This window comes from Manis javanica, chromosome 4 (assembly GCF_040802235.1).
Source record: "Manis javanica isolate MJ-LG chromosome 4, MJ_LKY, whole genome shotgun sequence".
Lineage (NCBI taxonomy): Eukaryota > Metazoa > Chordata > Mammalia > Pholidota > Manidae > Manis > Manis javanica.
This window is the reverse complement of record NC_133159.1, coordinates 161,627,999-161,647,697: the sequence shown is the minus strand read 5'-3', so window position 1 is coordinate 161,647,697 and position 19,699 is coordinate 161,627,999. Positions and strand designations below refer to the sequence as shown.

The window sequence follows — 19,699 nt, the reverse complement described above, 5'->3', positions numbered from 1 at the left end:
CTGGTAAGCCATTTAGCAGTCATGAAGGGATATACTGTGCGAAATACCCTTCCCTTTCATCCCGCAGCTCCTTTCCATAGAAACAACCACTGTAACCAGTGTCTCATGGGTCATCAAGGGCTATTGTGGGAACATAAAAAAGTGGAGAATGGGGCTTTGGGGCACAGGTCAACCCCCCAGGGCAGGCCCCTCCTCCCTTCACTGCCTGGGCAAGGCTAGCCTCAGCAAACATATAGCAGTGACTGCTGTCAACTGAAGGCTAGCTGACAATCCCCCAAATCCCGGATTACAGTCTTAAGTAACCCTAAAGATGAGCACCCCCAACAAGCATGCCTATAATTGAATTTCCTGCCAATCAGTTGAATGAGGGCACAGAACTGCTTATGTGACATAGAAATATAAAGAACTGTAACATTTAATGCCTACCCCTCAGTGCTGGGGAGTAAAATTTAGACCCAATATTCCCATCAACTAAACAGTAACATGGAAACGAGGGCTTGGAGGGCCGCTTGGAGTCAAGACTGAGACAATAGAGCTACTACCAGTAAGGCAGGAAGGGTCATTGGAAAAAAGCGCTGTGGCCTTTAGAATGAGGGGGATCAGAATCTAATGTCAAGGCCCAGCCTTGGCCACAAGGAAACCCATGCCAGCTTAGGAACTTGAGTCTGGGCCCTTTGTTAGGTTATGGTCTTAGCTCTCAGCTAAGAATACACCATTATGATGGCTGATGTTTCTTCATCCTAAACAGTGTTACCAAGCAGAGGTCAAGGATGTTCACTTTGTGGAATATTGCCAAGTTCTTGAATGGAGAGATGGGTGATGAACTGGTAGGCTGGTAGGGGAACTGGTATACAAAAAAGTGCCACCCCTGACCACCTTCCCTAAGTATCATGCTGTCATGTTGTTTCCTTTGATATCATGTTATCCTAGTCTTCACAGGTATCATGTCAAATGCCCTAAAAGCTTGTTGAACAGTGTCCCACTTGGAGAATTACCCAGGAGACAGGACCACATGCCCTGATCCCCTCAGTGGGTCCTATTTCTTTCTGAGCAAACTCGGCCCCAGTCTCTGTGAACTTGTTGATAGGCTAAGGACTGGGCCCCAGCATATGTGCCTGCAAAGCTGCTGTTTCAGAGGCCCCGTGAAGTCAGCTGGACCACATCATACACCCAGGTCACCCTCTGGTCCTATCTGCATCATAGGGAGACAGCTCTGGTGACAGTGTGAAGGGGGCTTGGGGGTGGAACAGACTAGAGGCAAGAAGACTGGGGAGGAGGCAGGGGGCCAGAGTGAGACTAGTGACGTCGAGGACAGAGAGGAAGGGATGAGCCTGAGGGATGTGCAGAGTAGAGCTGACAGGGCTCCGTGCCTGACTGGCTGTGGGTGGGTGAGAAAGGACATGGCATCTTAGACGACACATTGGGTGACTGGGTGAGTGATGGGACCTTTCACAAGAAGGGCATACATGAAGAGAAGAAGTTTAAGGGGGAAACCAACAAGTTGGAGTTTGAGGTGCTCTTGGGAAGCCCCAGTATAGATACCTACACAGAGGGCAGTTGGCTCTATAGGTCTGGAGTATAGGAGAGGTGTTCTAGGCTAGAAATAGAGATTTGGTCCAACAACCAATATTAGCAGTTTAAGTAAGAGAGGCTGAGGTTGTTACTTGGTCCTCGGTCCTTGTCTTCATGTATTAAAAGAACTTGACACTGAGACTTACAGGTATGCAAGCAAGCAGTGCCCTTTATTAGAGATATGAGGAAACAGAGACACCTTGATAGACCAAGGCAAGCTGCTCCAGAGTCAGCCTTGAGAAGCACAGGGTGGCTCATGTTACAGGGAGTGAAAATGTTCGTTCACTAGTTACTAGGTCACCTAGCGTGGGTAGGGAGGGTTTCAGCACGTGTGCAGGTGGAATACATACATATGTGTGTGTTGCAATGTCATCTCTGTAGCATTAGCTTATAAAATTTCCACCCAGGGGTGGGAAATTTAGTATTATAATGAGGAAGAAGACAACAATGGGCACCAAATTTTCCTTATGCTCCTGTCACAAGTTCATGTTTTGGTCCACTGACTATCTGACCAAGGGGGTCTCTAAACCGAGGACATGGTGGCTATAAAACTTGTTAAAACAATAGGTTGACATGAAAAACAAGATGTATTGGAGCCTTGCAAGCCAGTGGTCCCGGTCGCAAGGCATTTTGTCAGGACTTGGGTATATGGGGCTGGACCAGTCTCTCCACTTTTTTTCAACCTCTCACGTTTACCCAGGGAAAACTTCTGGAGAGAGAAGAGAGGAGGCCCAAGACAGAGTCCTGGAAAGTGCCAAGGTCTAGGGCTAGGTGGGCTGGTGTGGGGAGCAAAGGTAAAGGAGGCAGCACAGAAGAACAAGAAGCAGGAAATATGGATGAGGAGGGGTCAGAATGTGGGGAAGTCAAGACAGAAAACACTGTCAAGAAGGGAGTAGTCAGTGTTGTCAAATGCCCCCAAGAGGTCCAAAAAGCAGGAAGCTGGAGAGGCCCATTGACGTTGCATTTAGAAGTCACTGGCGACCTTTGTCAGAGCAGGGCCTGTGGCTCATGGGCCAGCAGAGGGAGGGCAGTGGGTTGAAGAGTGACAGGGGAGGTCGGGAAGCAGACCCAGGAAGGGTAGCCCAGCCACTCCTTGGAGGAAGGCGTTTGTGAAGGGACAGGCTGAGAGGAGACTCCTGCCCAGAAGAGGCAGGATCCTGGGACAGGTTTAGCAAGATTTTTGTGAGCCAAGAGGAAGAGCCAGTCAAGAGGGAGAGATTGAGGAGACAGGGAGAGGAGTGGTTAACTGAAAGACATTCTGGGGGGAGCTGGAAGTGGTGGGGTTCCCCTTAAACAAGAAAAGAGGCTGTGGAATCAATGAGACCATCCTCATCACCAAACCCAGTCAAAGAAGCTATCAAGAGAGCACCAGATGCCTTTTTTTTTTTAGAGGTTTACTTTTTTTGCAGACGCATTTTGCACTGTATGAACCAATGATCACATACCTCACGAACTACAAAGGTTTACTGATTGTTGGGTGGGAATTTACTTTAATGAGCAACTGACTTTTCCAAGTGATCTTCTAAGTGTTTGTTAAATATAATGCTCTTGAACTCATGGGCTGTACAGAGGGAAAAGGCCTGAGTCAGGGGCCAGAGATTCTTCCTCACTTTCTCTGCAACCTCAGCAGAGGGAAAGGGGTAGGAGGGAGGCATCCATGCGTGGGTTTCTGATCAGGGCCTCTTCAGGCCAGATCTCCTACAGGAGTCCTCCCCTAGGCCTTACCAGGCATGCAGGCCACCATCATTTCTCACCTCTGATGCATGCACCTCTCATGGCCAGGCCTTCTGTCAACTTTATTCTTTGCATCTGGGCCTGCAGAGGGAATGTCCTAGAAGACAAATCTGACACTGTCATTCTGTTGCCCCAAATCATTCCATAGTTCCTCATTTTCCTTAGGATAACCATGGCTTGCAAGGACCCGCCTCATCTGCCCTCTACCTGCCCTTCCAGGGTTTCTCACACCTGTCCTTACACCTGTCAGTGAATTTGGGTATGTGGAAGGTGCCACCTTGTCACCTCCTGGCCTTTGAATGCTGTTGCCTCTTCCTGCAACATGCTCGCCACTCTCCCCTCTCTCCCCCGACCCTGCCGACTTCTACTCCTCTGCCAGGATCAGTCTGGACATCGAGTTCCCTAGGAAGCCTTCCTCAACCTCTAAGTATGAGTGAGGAACCCCTCTGTACCCTGCACGCCTCCCCTCTAACAGTCCTTGACTGTAATTGTCTCTTTGCCTCTCCTGCCCCTTATTCACTAAGGTACCCTAGTGCCTCGCATAGTGCCTGGCACCTAGGGGAACCCTGTAAATCTGTGTCAGATGCAGGAAGGAATCCTCCTCTTGCGCTCCGAGCTGGAGCCCTGCCCAGGGCAGCAGGACGAGAGCAGAGGCAGAAGAGCACGTGTCACGCTCCTCGCAGGGGGTTCCTGGAGAAGGTGTCTGTATTCCTAGAGAAGCCTGTTATGCCCTCTGACCTAAACCTCAGGGGGCCCCTTGTCCAGCTCCTCTTAGGGCAGAGGGTCAAAGTCCTGAAGATCTCCACACTGGGGGCACCAGTTCCTTCAAAGCCTGACATCCTTCATCACTGTTCACTCCTCTCACTTGACCACGAATCTGAAGCCAGCAAGCTAAGCTGGTGTCAGTGGCCTGAGGAAGAGATTGGGTTGGGGTAGAAGGCTGACGTCCTAATGATCTTCCTGTCCATCCTGCCTCCCCTCATTTGAGGCCCAGGGCAGGTGGTGTCATCCCAATGGTAAGATGCAGAGAGACAGCCGCAGTCACATTTTCACATAAAAGCTGTGAGCATTCACACAAACTCAGCCCATACAGACACTCACACTCCTTGGTCTGGAGATGGACTTCCAGGTAATGACTTTCAAGTTAGTAAGACAGGGTGGGGAGAGAGAGTACTTTATTCCTCCCCCTGCCCCCAGCACTAACTACTGTGCAACTGGCCATGGGAAGGAGCCGTGAGGAGGCGGAAATGAAAGGCTATGCATGTAGTACAGAAGTTAAATCAGTCAGGTCAGAGAAAGAGGAAGCACAGAGTCAGGGCCAGAGGCACGGCCGGCCACAGTGTCGCTTTTGCTCCTCTGTCTCAGTCTTCACTCTCTCCTTGTCCTCAGTCATTCTTGCTTCCATCCCAGGCCATGTTATAAAATAATCCAGCCATCACTGTCCCTCTCTACTTACTGAAGTCTTTCTCCCTGTTCTGGGGACTCTAGCTTCTCTCCAGCTCAGTGACTTGTCCCTACCCACTGTTCCATTGACCCAGAAGTGAACTTGGGCTTGGAACAGGACAGAAGGTAGCAGAAGCTTCTGTGATTTCAGAGCTCCTGATATGATCTCCCTCTGGTCAAAAGCTGTTTCCTGCACTTCACTTCCTGGCTTGGCCTGGGCTTCCAGCAGGCAGAGGTCACCTCTCCCCAAAGGCTTCTCAATGCCCCCACTTTTTTTTGTTAGTTTTTACTTTTTATTAAAACATCATTGATACACAATCGTATGATGGTTCCAAATACACAACACAGTGGTTCAACATTCACTCATATCATCAAGTCCTCACCCCCTCCATTGTGGTCACTGTCTATCAATGTTTTAAGATGTTTTAGAGTCACTAATTGTATTCTCCGTGTTGTACTACTGTCCCTGTGACCTACCTATGTTGTGATTGTGAATTGTTGTGCCCTTTAATCCCCTTCTCCCCCCTCCCCACTCTTCCTAACCCCTCCCCTTTGGTAACCACTAGTCCCTTCTCAGTGTTTATGTATCTACTGCTATTTTGTTTCTTCTGTTTTGTTTTGTTTTTATACTCCACAAATGAGTGAAATCTTTGGTATTTGCCTTTCCCCACCTGGTTTATTTCACTGAGCATTAATATCGTCTAGATCCATCTATGTTGTTGTAAATGGCAGGGTTTCTTTTCTTTTTATGGTTGAATAATATTTTATTGTGTCATGTACCACCTCTTCTTTACCCGTTCATCTACTGATGGACACTTAGGTTGCTTCCATATCTTGGCTATTGTAAATAGCGCTGCGATAAACATAGGGGTCATTGCTTCCTCTTTTAAGAGGAGAGAGAGGAAATGGGAGCAAGAGAGAGAAAGTGACTAAGGTTTAACATTTTCCTGGGAGATGTGTAAGTAAGAGAAGGCAAAGAAAAGGGTTACCAGAGGCCACACCCATACCTGTGGGTCTCAAAAACTAGAGAAATTGAGTCCATGGGCCCATCCCTTAACTCACTGTCCCCTACCAACCCCCATACCTTCCTAAAAGACATGTCAGTTAAAAAAAAAGGTCAGGCCTTGTTTGGGCCCATTTTTTATTTATTTTGAATAGGTAATACAGTCACATGGTTCAAAATTTTAAATGTACTAATGAATATACAGTGCTATGTCTCCTCCCTCCCCTGTTCCCACCTCCTGGTTTCCCAGCACAGAGGCAACCAGTGTTACCCGTTTTTCTGATTATGCATATATGAGCAAACATGTGCTTAGAGTCTCTTCCCTCCTAAAACACAAATGGGAAGTGCATTACACACACTTTGCACTTTGCCTGTTTCACTGGAACATTATGCCTTATTGTATATAAAGAGATATAATTATTTTCATAGTTGCATAATTCTGCATTGGCAGGCTCTATAACCCAATGCTCTTGGGAAGGACATCTGTGTAGTTTCCAAAGCCCTGCTGTTTGCATAGCCACCCACAGTGCAGACCCCTGGAGGGCCCTGGCTCATTTGTATGCCCACACGTGACTGGACAGCCCCTAGCTTGGTGGCAAGGGGACCCTGGGTCCTTCTGCTTTTACCCTTGGTGCTCACCCAGCCTCCTGTGCTGACTGCTGCAGAGTATGGGGTCACTGGTCACACCCAGGGCCTAGCACACAGTGACCACAGCGCGTCACCCAGCACCACAAACCCACCCGAAAGTGCCTTCAGCTGCTACTGTTGCTATAGCAGTGCTCCACCAGAGGATGCAGGGCAGGTGAACACAGCCGGAAAGAAAGAACTGTGGGGAACCACACCCTGCCCCTGACAGGGATGCGGATGCCTCCTGCTCCCCTTATGTGACAGACAGCAGGGAACGGACAGGGATTTTTCCACTCAGATTCCATGTCCCTTGCACTTGGAGACTTCTACCGGCCTAGAGGCAGGAAAGGAGACCGAGTAGAGAGATGAGGGCTAGGGGAGCATCAGGGCAGAGGAACATCCACTCAGGGCTGGCACAGAAACGCCAAGATCAAAGAACAGGTAGGAAGAGGAGGTGGGGGCCTACGGAAGAGGAAGGAAGAGGGAGAGAAGGAGGACTTGGAGGAGAGGGAATGTGGGCCAAGGAAGCCCTGCCAATCCATCCCTGGATGTGGAGGCCTGCCAGTGACCCTGCCCTAGGCCCTCTAGGGACTATCCCCATTGCAGAGCTCCCACCCTCCCCTCCCAAGGAAGTGACTGGGGAGGCCCAGAAGAGACTTGGAGATGGCTTAAAAGGTTTGGGAAAGCCAGAAAACAAAAAACCAAAACCAAAATGTAACTCCTTCAAAACAGAAGTCTCCTGGGAAAAACTTGGTGTCACACCAGTCTCTCAGCTGGCCGTTTGTCTCCTCTCTGGGATGGGAACCAGCAGATCTGGTTCAACAGGTCAACAAAGCTGCTCCCCTCCCCACACACCCTGGCCCTGGGGTCCCTGGCCACCTTCCCCATCCCAGGGGCCAGCTAGTTGTGAGAGAAGCCCCCGTGGGAGAAGGCAGGGACGTCAGGGGCACAGGAAGCAGCCTGGGGGAGGCAAGCCAGGGGGTTGACCTCACAGTCCCCAGCATCCTGGTCTCCCTGGAAGTAGATGGAGTCTGCAGAATCGAAGGAGGGGTCCTGGTCAAAGAAGTTGTAGGGTCGGAGGAAGAAGCCCACACCATTCCCCACGGTCACTGTGTTGGGAATGTCCTCTGCATGTGGAATGTGCAGGAAACCAGCTGTCACCCAGGCCACCAAGTCCTAGCCGGGGGGAAAACAGAGGGTCACGAAGCCTGGTTTTGCAGAGGACATACCTGCCTCCCACAATAGTTATTAGGATTCACCTTGTCAGCCCTTCTTCAAACATTTTTTCTCAGTGGCCCAGAGGTGGAAGCATAAATAGTCAATTTCATTTTGGGAGTAACACCTACCTCCCTGTTGCGGCCTCTCTCCCCAGACCGTAGCCCTCCAACCCCACCCCCGTCAGCTGACCTCTCCAGCAATGGTCTCATTGTTGATGAAGCCCGTGAAGTCCACAGTGGGAGCCCAAGGGTCGTACTGATTGTAGATGCTGGTGCTGCTGGGCTCCTCCTCCTTCCGCTGGGTCACTGCCAGCTGGTACCTAGGGAGGCACTGGTCAGGTCTCCATGGTCACTAACCCCATCCTGCTGCATGGTCACATTGGAAGTGGGCTGAGCGCAAGGACATCAGCTTTCCCAGCTCATGCTCACAGCGATTCTGATGCTGCCCTGGTGGGCCACTCGACATCTTTCCCAGTCCTCCTGTTCATCCCTCTGTCATTTCACAGTGTGGCCCTTCCCCCACCACAAACAGAAAAGGGTCTCCACCAGGAACATGTGCCCACTGCATGCCTCTATTAACCAGAAATTCATCCAGAGCCCTTACCGCACCTCGCCTAGTTTGAACTGAGTTCCCAATTACCCCTCTGAATTCTCCCTTCCCACTTTCACCTCCCCCAGCTGCTCTCTGACCCTTCAGCACTCACCTCCCCCAGCTGAAGGCGCTCTCCATGGAGCTGTTCTGGGGCAGCGGCTCCCCAGCAAAGCTGAGCATCTGAATGCGGTAGCCCCGAGGGTGACCCCACTTGTTGCTGTGGTTGCTGGCCAGGTACAGGTAGCGGGGTGAGGCGCCTCCCAGGGGGAAGGCAGCCTGCTCCTCTGTCTCCAGCAGCTTCCGGGTCACCTGCAGCCTCTGCATCTGGTGCTCGGGGCTCCAGGGTACCGCCATGGGGACAAAGGCCATGTCCTCAGCCCAGACCCAGTTCTCCAGTCCTGCTGGGGCAGGGGTCACGGTGGGAGGGAGGGCTGGTCACACAGCTGCCCTGCCACCTCTGGACTCTGCCCCCACCTGGCTCCAGAGTGGGGGCCACAGAGAAGCCCAGAGCTGAGTGTGCCCCCTGCTTCTGTCCCCTCTCCCCAAGATATCCCTAATCTTCCAGTGAAACTGTTGATCTTTAAAATATTTCTTCAAAGATTTCATTCATTTATCCTTCACACTCATTAGTGGAGAGGCCTGTACTAGGCCCTGAGGCCACACAGATGAACGAAGCATAGTCCTTAGCTCCCTCTCTCACAGAGGGTGCAGAAGGCAAAGTCCCAACTGGCCTGCAATAACATGAGAGCACATTCAAGGTTCCAGGTTGTATGAATACAGGTGCAGGCAGCATCAGCAGAGGTGACATGGCAGGGCACTCTAGGCAGGGATACAGCATGAGCAAAAGCCTGACTGTGCCACATGATGCATGTGCCCAGGGACAGGAGGGTGTGGGTGGGGCCAAAGCAGCACATGGGGAAGCATTTGAAAGGCATGTTGGAGCTGCATTCTGAAGAGAGGGAACCTTGCAGGCCCTTCTAAGAAAGAGATCTTATAAGTGATGGGGGAAGTGGTAGCTGTAGGAGGCAGCAGAATGGCATGGGCTGGTGGGTCCCTCTGGGCACAGAGTGGACCTTGGAGGTGAGAGGAAAGCAGAAATAGCAGAGAGATGCCTGGCACCAACAGGGGAATGGCAGTGGGGCCCAGCAAGGGGTGTGCAATATATCAGAGGCACAAAAGAAGAAAATCTGATTAACTCAATGTGGGGAAGGAAAGTGAACAGACAGACTCCAAGACTGTCATGTATCTTTGGCTCTCTCTGTGACCAACTCCAGGAGCTATCTGGAAAGTTCCACAGTATTCATTCTACCCCTTGCATTTGGTGTATTATGCTCAGAAAGAGATGGAAAATTAGGAAGGAGGAGGGCCTATCTCCCAAGGAAATGTACAACCTGGAGTGTTCCATGACTGGCCTACATGTGCCAGGGACTTGGCACAATGCAAGCAGATCCTCCAAAATGCCAGCACAAGCCAGACACAGAGAAATGAAGTGAAAATCAAAGGGCTGCCTCCCTGCGCTGAGGCCCATGGGAGTGCAAGAAGAGGAAAGGGCAAAGGGAACCCTTTTAGCCCAGATCCTGCCTCTTCCCTGAGCTTTGCCATTTCCCAGGATTTTCTGAAGAGGTCCCCTGGAGGGAGAGTGACAGCTGTGCACCCAGCCAATGAGCTAAGATCCAAATAAAATTCAGCAGCCAAGTCTCCCATCCAGCAAGAGGAAACATGAACTCCCAAACTGCATACTCATGCTCAAATCTTCATTTCCTGGATAAACTCCATAAAACGCAAAGCAAACAGACAATTCTTCAACCCCCTCTTCTGGAATCCTTGTGCCCCCCAAGCATGTCTTACCTCCTACATCCAGATCTACCTTGAAGTGGGCACTGTGGGTGTGGACAGTGCCCAGCGTGTGTTCCCCAACCTGGTTCCCATACTTCCGGGCAGCACCAAAGAGGAAAGCTGAGCTGATGTAGCCTGTGGCATGGAATCTGACTTCAAGGGCCCCACTGGGGTGGAAGATCATATCCCACACATAGTCATAGTTGAGCAGAGTAGACACAGATCTGATGACCAGCACTGTCTCTGTAAGGCCCCCAAAATAGTGGGAGTAGAAATCTGAGTGGTGTCGCCTCAGGGGGAGACCCTGGTTCTGTTCAAACACGCAAAAGGCATCATGTATTGTCTTGGGGGCCTGGGACTCCAAAAGGAAGTGCCAGTCCACATAAGTGGCCAGGTAGGGACAGTCCACCCCACGGGTCAGAGGCGTGGCGTACTTGCCCAAGCCAAAGCTGCCGTCCATGTAGCGGGTCAGCATCGCCGCGGGGGAGTTGCCACCATAGACGGTCAAGGCCTCCTGGACGCTGACTTCATAAGCTATTCTCTCCCCCTGGAAGCGGATGTCAAAGACCCTTGGGCCACTGAAAGCTCCGAGGCCAAAGGAGAAAGTCCACAGTGAAGAGGCCACTCGGCTTCCCTGGACACTGAAGCGGGGGCCCTGGGGATAGAACTGCAGTGGGGGAGCTGGACCCTGGGGAACGTGGGACTTCAGCGACCAGGACCCACCCGTGCCATTGTCTGGGATCAGCAGCACATTCACCAGGCCGGCCTCAAACTGGTCCTCCAGCTGAGCCAGACTCTCATAGTAGCGGCCTTGAAAGAACACCTTCTGGATGGTCCAGTGGGCAGGGTCCAGGGCCTTGTGGTCGACCAGCAGCTCCAGCCCCACGGGGTGCAGATAAATCCCAGCCCCTGAGATGTTGTAGTAGAGGCCCAGCCAGGTAGCCCGGTCCCCCGACTGCAAACCAGGGGGCGCTGTGATCATCATCACCAGGTTGCCTCCTTGGCGTTTGTAGAAGCAGCAGTGGTGCAGAAGCCCAGCAACCTGAGGCAGCTCTCTGCGGAAAATCATCTGGTCTATGTCCTGGTACTCCCGGAGCCGCATGGGGCGTCGGTGATAGGGCAGGGGGCCCCCGTGACGCTCCAGGGTCACATCCCGCATGTAGGTGGGGTGCGGCAGAGGCCCCACCACCAGCTCACTCACGTTGGGCTGGGCTTGTCCACCAAATAAGACGATGGCCAGTGCCTCCCGGGCAGGTGGGGGTCTCCCTTTGTCCAGATGGGCCAGGGCTGCAGCCTTGGGGGGCAGCTGCAGCTCCACCGAGAAGACACAGTTGTCCGAGGGGCGGGCCTGGGCTGCATCCACCAGGCCAGGGCCCAGCTGCTGGGTCAGAAAGCTCATCACAGCCATCAGCTCCTCTTGGCCCAGGTCTGCAAACAGCTGGCTCTGGCCTGGGTGTGTCCAGGGCTGGGCACTGGGAGGTACAAAGGGGCAGCGGGGAGGCAGGCTGGGTTCATCCCCATCTCCACCCCTGCCAGCTAGCAAAACACACACCAAGACAAAGATAGTGATGACAGCCAGAGCAAGGAGCACCAGGGTGGTCTTCTGATTCATTGTCCTGTGAACAGAGGGACAGAACCGGGGTGGAGACGTGTGTTCTTAGGCCAGCTGAAGAAGGTCTCTCTTGGCTCCTACACTGGGGAATCCTGAACTCTGGCTAAGGTTCCCAATATTCAGACACAGAGAAGAAAGAGGGTGGGAAGACCAGCAGGGTGGGGCAGGCTGGGGTTGGGGGCGGTTCTGAAGTACGGCAGGAAACGATTTCCACAGACCTTACATGGCTTTGTCGTCCAAGCTCCAAATCAGAGTCTGTTCTCTGGGTCAGGGTTGGAACTGGAGAAAGCTGGGATCGGGGGAGGGAGGGGGAGCAGATTTCAAAATAACGCAGCTGACCAGCCTGAGCCTGGAAATGTAGCACCAGCTCTGAGCTGGGTGTGCCCAGAGCAGCCCCTCATCTCTCTCAGTCCTGCTTCTTCTCTGTCCACATGTTCCTTTCCTTATAATTTGGAACTATTGTTCTCCTTCCAAGGAAGTCCCCACCCCCAGCCCTTCAGCTTCCCAAGCGGCATTCCTTGGCCAGGTCTGTCCCTCTTGCCCTCTCCTCCAGGGCTAATTTCCTTGGCCAGAGTCCTTGATATTCTTGAGAGATCCTATATACTTGAAATGTCAGAGAAGAGATTCAAGTAAAAATCTGGTAATACTCTTTTATTATAAATTACACATACCATCTATTTTCACAAAATCCTATCTATTCTTCCATTTCAAAGCATGTATGTAAAGAAATGTTTGGTAAAACATTCACTGAATGTGAGCACTAGCTATTTGAGTGGTAGGATTTGTGGTGTTTTTGTTTGAATATTTTAATAGTAATAATATCATTTGTATAAACTCATCATTTTAAGAAAATGAACTGGAGATAAGAATTAACCAAAAGGATATATGGGGGTTTAGTGTGGGAGGAGGCTGTTTCCTAAGACACATTTAAGAGGGGGAGTCAAGGAGACAGGAAGTGGGACTAGAGAAGAAGGTACATGTTTCAATATTCCCCTCCGTGTCCCACCACACCCCCAGAGCTAAAAGCCTTGGTAAGAGAAAGGGGGCAGGTCTGGGACACAGGCTGCCAGGTGGGGGATACAGGCCACAGGGTTGACACTGCAGAGCCCAGCATCCTGGCCCTTCTCAAAGTAGACGCTGCCAGGGGAGAAGATGGAAGGGTCTTCATCAAAGAAGTTATAGGGTTGGAGCAAGAAGCCAACTCTGTTCCCCAGAGTCACCGTGTTGGGGACATCCTCAGCGTGGGGAATGTGCAGGAAGCTGGCTGTAACCCAAGCGACCAGGTCCTGGAGGAAGAGGGAGGAGCTGGGGGACTTTGGAGGCAAGATCCAGAGAACCACCCCTCAGCCACAAGCAACAGCTTCCAGCCTTAGGCCTGCTTCAACCTCCACATAGCTCCTGGCCAGCATAATAGGCACGGTGATCCATGCGACGGATGGTAGGATGGACAGTGTCCCAGGGCTAATCTCACTCTAGGAGGTATGACCCATGTTCATCCTTGACCTCCAAATCTGAGAATTAGAAACCTACCATTCCCTTCAACCTACAGCCAGGGCCTGGGCAGCCAAGACACCATGTGCTGAGGAACCCCTCTCCTCTGCCCCCAAGGCTACCAACCTCTCCTAAGAGGGTCTCATTGTTGATGAAGTCAGCAAAGGCCACAGAGGGTGTCCAGATGTCATTCTGGTAATAGATGCTGCTGCTCTGTGACTCCTCCTCTTTCCTCTGGGTCACCACGAGCTGGTATCTGACCAGGAAGGTTGTAGGAATGTAAGGTCAGAAAATGTCAAGAGCCTTTACTGGTCTAGAAGCCATTTACATCAGATTCTGCATGAGACCATTTCCCATCCCACAGCTACTTGGATCTGAGAGGAGGTACAGGGGTGAGGGGTAAGCCACAAACAGTGAATTGGGATCTCCAAGAGCTGGGTTGGGTAAGAGGACCAGTCCTTCCCTACCACCCACTGCCCAGAGCCCTCCTCACCTCCCCCAGCTGACGGCCCTCTCCATGTCACTCTCCAGGGGCACGTGTATGCCAAGGGGGCTGTGGATCTGGATTCGGTACCCGCGCTGGTGACCCCAGGCATTAGTCTGGTTGCTAGCTAGGTAAAAGTAGCGGGGAAGGGGGCTTCCCAGGGAAAAAGCTGCCAGATCCTCCCTTCCCAGGACCTGACGAGTCAGCTGTGGGCGCTGCAGTTGGTGCTCTGGACTCCAAGGCACTGCCACAGGTTTAAACACCACGTCTTCCACCACCACCCAGTTTTTCAGCCCTGCCAGGATGAGGGAAGGGAGAGGATTTCCACACCAGGTTGAGACAGGTCCCTTGTCTTCCCCACCATGCCCACTGCACTGGTCTGACAAAGAGCAGAGAGCACTCTGTGCCAGGATCAAGGTCTGGACTGAAGGTCAGCCCATCTTCTTCCAACCTGCCCTGCCCAATACAGTTTACAGCCAATCAGGTAGACTTTTCCATTTAAATTAAAATAATTTCCTCCGTCACACTAGCTACATTTCAAGTCATTGATGGCCACATGTTGCTAGTGGCTAACGTACTGGACAAGGTAGAGAGCATTTCCATCATTGCCAAAGTTCCATTAGCATGGATCTACCCAATAGACCTTGGACCAATTCTTTGCTTCTCCAATTCTCACTTTATAAAGGAACCTCTACACTGGACATAAAAGCTGTTCTATGGCAGAGCTCTGTAAATGGAAAAGCACAAGCAGGTGACTGGGAACGTTCATCTATGAAAGGGGTATTTATCTTAGAGAAGCAGCTGGCTAGACATCCATGCTGCCCTTCATACTCCTCCCAGCTTGGAGACTTTGCTTTCTTTCTCAATAAAGCAGGGACCATCTTCGGTCTCTTTTGGGAGTAAATTTGTATCTTTAAAAATCCAGGAGCTCTCTGGGACCCTTATTGCATTCCTAGCCCACTTGCACTTATCATAGACTCCCTTTCTGCAGGGTTGTACTGTTTCTGTAAACAGGACCTAAACGAAGGTACCTGGCTCAGCCCCTCTGGTCCACAGCACTGGCTTCTGCTGCACATCTCAGGGATCTAATAAATGTTACTTGAATCTACTTTCCAAGGCTCTTTAATGGAAAAGAAGCTTCAAATAGGAAAAATCATTCCAAATATGTCAAAGAATCTAGTCAATATGCTTATTTCAGTCCTGCTTTTTCCTTAGTTCTCCCTCCTTTCTGCCCTCATATGAGCACAATCTTTGTACTCGAGGTTAAGAAAGCGCTTCACAAGAAATATGCTTACAGTGCATCTTACTCAGGCAGTTGCTTCCTGTCCCATCTTCCCTCCTCCTTAGTTTTCTTACTGTAAAACGGAGGGTCTGGTGGATTTCTAATTTTCTTTCTGGGCCTAATAGTCTGTGAACTGACAAAAGTCTACTGGGATCAAGCCTGCTTTGTGTTTGGACCTCTACTTGAGAAATCTCTTCCTACCCTTGCAGCAAGACTACCGCATGCCTGCCTTGTCTCAGTCGGCCCGTTGTAATGACACGCATTGGCAGGAATGGGATAACCTCCCCTAGATGGGGCCACCATCCTGTACCCCTTTGTCTGCAATCCTGTGGAATGCCAGCTGTTGCCCCCCCACCGTCTCAACCCCCATACCTGCTTTTACTCTGAAAACCTTAGACAGACTGCCACCTCCCTCTGCTCAGGCCCCTGCTTTCCTCACCTCTGTGGACCCTCAGAATTAGTTAGGGAAGACTTGGGACAGCCCCAACTCCAGCCTCACTAGTCTCAAGACAGGGCAAATTCACCACCTGCCTAGTCACTCAAGGCTAAGGCAGCCAGACACGGCCATTATATTTAAACTAGTTTCACAATGGCAGCAAGTCAGAGTTAGGAGATCAGGGCTAGGCAGGGGAACCCAACCTTTTGCCAGATCCCCAGTTAAGCCCAGTATTTCAGGCTGACTATAGTTAAATACACGAGTTTGTCCCTGCTCTGTGACCACAATTGTGGTATTGTAACATCACCCTCTTGCCTCTTCCGGCTTGATCTGCGGGCCTCCCTTCCCTCAGCTCCACCCCAAGTCTCAATCCTCATCCCGAGGACTCACCTGCCACATCCAGGTCCAGCTTGAAGTGGAAAGCATGTGTGTGCACCGTCCCCAGCACTTGTTCCCCCACACGGTTCCCAAAAAGGAGGCTTTCCTCTCCCCCACTCAGGAAAGCTGTGTTGATATAGCCCGTGGCATGGACCCGCCCCTCTAGCGCCCCATTTGGATGCATTACAAAGTCCCAAATGTAGTCATAGTTGCCTACAGATGACACAGACCTGACTACAAGGGCTGAGCTGGCCAAACCACCATAGAAATGACTCTCAAGGTGATTGTGATGCCTTCGGAGGGGTAGTCCTTGGGCCTCCTCAAATATACACACGGCCCCTGGGAGCAGCTGGACTGTCCCTTTGCCCACTAATATGTGGATGTCCACCATTGTAGACTGATAGGGGCAGTCCACTCCCCGCACCAAGCCCCGGCTGTGACGGCCAAGTCCATAGCTGCTATCCAAGTATCGGGTCATCATGGTCTTGGGTGAATCAGCACCATAGACAGACATGCACTCCTGAACACTGACTTCATACGCCACACGCTCACCCTTGAACCGAATATCAAAAATCCTCATGCCACTGAACACCCCATGGCCAAAGGTAAATGTCCAGAGAGAGGATGCCACCAGGTTCCCCTGCACAGTGTATCGGGAACCCTGGGGTGAGAACTGAAGAGGGGGAAGAGGACCTGGGGAGATCCGGGACCTCAGGGAGGAAGTGCCATCTGGCAGAGGTAGAGGAACTCTAACTACTTCCAGCTGGCCAGCTTTAAATTCCCATTCCAACTGGCCCAAGTCTGCATAGTAGCGCCCGAGGTAGAAAACCTGCTGGACAGCCCAACGGGCAGGGTCCAGGGCCCTGTGGTCCAGCAGTAGCTCCAGCCCCACTGGGTGAAGGAAAATCCCAACACCTGAGATGTTATGGTAGAGGGCTAGCCAGGTGGCACGGTCCCCTGAGCGCAAGCCTCTTGGGGTGGCTGGCACAGGAGCCAAAGTGGAGCCATTGTAGTTGAAGACAGAAGCCAGGAAGACTGGTGCCTTGGGTAACTCCACCTCCTTCAAGTGCTTCCATATCTGTACATACTCAGTTCTCAGCATGGGGCGTCGGTGATACGGCAGGGGGCCCCTGTGACGTTCCAGGGTCACATCCCGCATGTAGGTGGGGTGTGGTAGCGGCCCCACCACCAGCTCACTCACGTTGGGCTGGGCTTGTCCACCAAATAAGACGATGGCCAGTGCCTCCCGGGCAGGTGGGGGTCTCCCCCTGTCCAGGTGGGCCAGGGCTGCAGCCTTGGGGGGTAGCTGCAGCTCCACCGAGAAGACACAGTTGTCCGAGGGGCGGGCCTGGGCTGCATCCACCAGGCCGGGGCCCAGCTGCTGGGTCAGAAAGCTCATCACAGCCGTCAGCTCCTCTCGGCTCAGGTCTGCAAACAGCTGGCTCTGGCCTGGGTATGTCCAGGGCTGGGCACTGTGGGATACAGAAGGGCAGCGGGGAGGCAGGCTGGAGCTACCTTGGCTGGTCAGCAAGACAAAGGCCACGGCACAGATAGTAATGAGGGACAGTGCCAGGAACACAAGGACTACCTTTAGATTCATTGTGAATGCTGAGAGCTAAAATCAGAGTTCTACCAGTTACTGACATAAAATCAGGGTTTATATTCAGGAGGATGGATAGGAATGGAGAAAACTCCACCCTGTGGGTTGGACAGGAAATTTCTGACTTTAATTTACGTAATTCTGTTCCAATTTTCTGTTCTGTGGCTTGGCTCAAGGCATTACTTCCACGTGCAGAGCCTCTCCTCTGCCCCTGAACTCTTACCCATGTAATAGGCACTCTGATTTCCATCAGACCACATAAGAGAGCATTTGGAGCAACTCTGCTCTCTTTCTACCCAGAATGGGTCTGAGGAAGAATGCAAATCTCAGATGTCCCATCAAGTCCCATGTGTTACATGCAAGCACTGTGACCATCCATTTTCCTACCTCCTGGCAGGCACTAACCCCCAATATTCCCAAGATCCACTGCCCAGTTCAGCAGTAAGCACTGTTCTGCCAGCTGTCTAAGGACAAGCACTTGATTCATAGTCTCAGTCGTCTATCCAGTCAGTGCTAAAGTAGGAGTGGTGAGGGCCTGGGCTTAGCAGTCAGATCTGTACACAAGGCCCAGGTCCCTAAGCTGTGTGCCCCCAAGGGGAGTTACTTATCATCAGTCTCAGTGTATTCACTTATAAAGAAGGGATAAAACTACCCTACAGGTTCGTAAAGAGAAATGTGATTACGCACAAAGTGCTTAACGGAGTCTTACACGGGTAGGCATTCAAATATTGCTAGCTACCTATATCGACCTCTGAAACAGAACAGATGTTCCTCCACTGTTCAAGACCTTAAATCTCTTTTTGCAGAGACAATGAGGGGATCATCGGATGTCATACGGCTATTCCGCAAGGTAGAAATTGAGGAAACTTTATTTTAGGGGGAGCTAGGGTCCTAAATTGCCCTCCAAATCATTTGAAAACCAAAATCAGGAGTCCGGGTCATCTCCTCAAGAATTTAAGACATTATTCAGAGAGGAGACTTAGTAAAGGGTAAAGAAAATGACAGGATAGGGTCGGCCTCGAACCAGGTGATTCCCCACACATGGGACGAGAGCAGCCTCTACTGGCAGTCCATGGGCATCACTGGGGAAGGAAGGAACTGGGAGCTTGGGAGGGTGGGGACAGAAGGCAGCTTAGATCTGGCAAGAGCTACCTTTCATATAATTCAGACTGAACAAAAATGAAGGCCCCACCCTTACTTCTTGGTAGGCGGAAGCCTCAGTCTTTCTATTTTTCCAGAAAAAAGAGGCAGTTTGTTTGGTATAAAGACACCCACCAGGGCAGCTGAAGGGGTTATGTGGAGGTGGGTGTCGCAATGTGCACGCAAGTTGAGTAAGGGTATGTCCCTAGCCACCAGAGCATCGCACCATGGTCTGCAGCTTTAGAAAGAGGTCAAAGTACCTGTATTTTTAATAATTTCTTGACATGGTAAAAGAATTTTACATTACGATCCAAGGGAGGTAGGGTGAGGTGGAGCGGCAGTGGAACAATCCAACAAACAAAAGGGGAAACAGAAACACGTGGTGGGAGAAGGGAGGGGTTTTAGCTGGAAGGGATCTGGAGGGTGGGGAGGGGCACTGCCCAACTAAAATGCAATTGGTTTGTTACTGAGTACTATTCATGGGAAGACAGCATCCTGACTCCTTCTCTACAGCACACTGGGAGTAAAAATGACGCATCCAGGGGGAAGTATGATTGGGGATTGGAAGACAGAGACAGGAGAAGAATGTAAGTCAGAAACAGACACTGAGCGTCACCAGCAGGCTGAGTGCAGATATGCACTCTCCAGTATTGGTAGAACAAAACAGTGGGGTTTGATGAGGATTAACGCAAAAGTTGTAACAAGTGGTATCTCTGGAATATTCAAGAGATAGGAGGCAACTCTTCTATGGTTTTGACTTGCCCAGCAGATTGCCACATACACAATGTGTACATACATGTGCGCGCGCACACACACACACACGACTGCTTTCCCTGGAAGCACAATACTATAAATAAGAAATATTTTTCCCAAAGGGAAAGCCCAGCAGAAGTGGCAGCATCTGGACCTCCCAGACCACCCCCCAATTTCTAAATGGCCTGGGAAGAGGCAACCAGGAGTCAGAGGACCAGCTTTTGTAATAACACCAAAAGGACCCGAGTCACAGAGCAAGGGGCCTTTCTCAATCCCTCTGCTTCTCATCTCTTGGTTCTCCAACTCTCCAGCCTCTGGGCACCAAGAGGCTACAATATTGGGAGACAGTGGGCCCTGGGGGACGAGGATTAATACAACTATCACCTTCTGAACAGTGTGTGTGACAGGGTTTGGTGAGAGAAGTTCAGGTAACAGACTAGGAAGGCATGTGCGTGCATGTCCATGTGTGTGTGCATCACGCACATACATGTATGTGAAA

General features: G+C 51.3%; 1 protein-coding gene across 11 annotated transcripts; it reads right to left on the bottom strand.

Moving 5' to 3' along the window:
• Positions 1-6,117: 6,117 nt before the first annotated feature.
• Positions 6,118-18,508, bottom strand: AOC3 (amine oxidase copper containing 3). 11 transcript variants are annotated; one of them, XM_073235631.1, is made up of 10 exons: positions 15,720-18,508; positions 13,621-13,906; positions 13,254-13,383; positions 12,857-12,922; positions 11,855-11,925; positions 11,577-11,640; positions 10,037-11,402; positions 8,301-8,589; positions 7,787-7,916; positions 6,118-7,555 (listed from the first exon to the last, which is right to left on the bottom strand). In XM_073235631.1, exons 1-10 carry the CDS (start codon positions 17,305-17,307, stop codon positions 7,280-7,282), a joined length of 4,266 nt encoding a protein of 1,421 aa, XP_073091732.1. In that variant the 5' UTR covers positions 17,308-18,508; the 3' UTR covers positions 6,118-7,279. The 11 variants fall into 11 exon arrangements, 10 of the variants coding, with proteins under 10 accessions (XP_073091732.1, XP_073091729.1, XP_073091730.1 ...); XM_073235628.1 differs by having other exon boundaries at positions 10,037-11,640; XM_073235629.1 differs by having other exon boundaries at positions 8,301-8,586; positions 10,037-11,640.
• Between the last annotated feature and the right edge of the window lie 1,191 nt (positions 18,509-19,699).

Bases quoted from the DNA above. Each gene is read 5' to 3' on its own strand.
- AOC3 (XM_073235628.1), bottom strand. From the start codon at position 17,307: ATGAATCTAAAGGTAGTCCTTGTGTTCCTGGCACTGTCCCTCATTACT. The intron at 12,923-13,253 runs GTTGGTAGCCTT...CTCTTCCTCCAG, and splicing joins ATGAGACCCTCTTAGGAGAG to GACCTGGTCGCTTGGGTTAC. The intron at 8,590-10,036 runs GTAAGACATGCT...CCCCTGCCCCAG, and splicing joins GGTAGATCTGGATGTAGGAG to CAGGACTGGAGAACTGGGTC.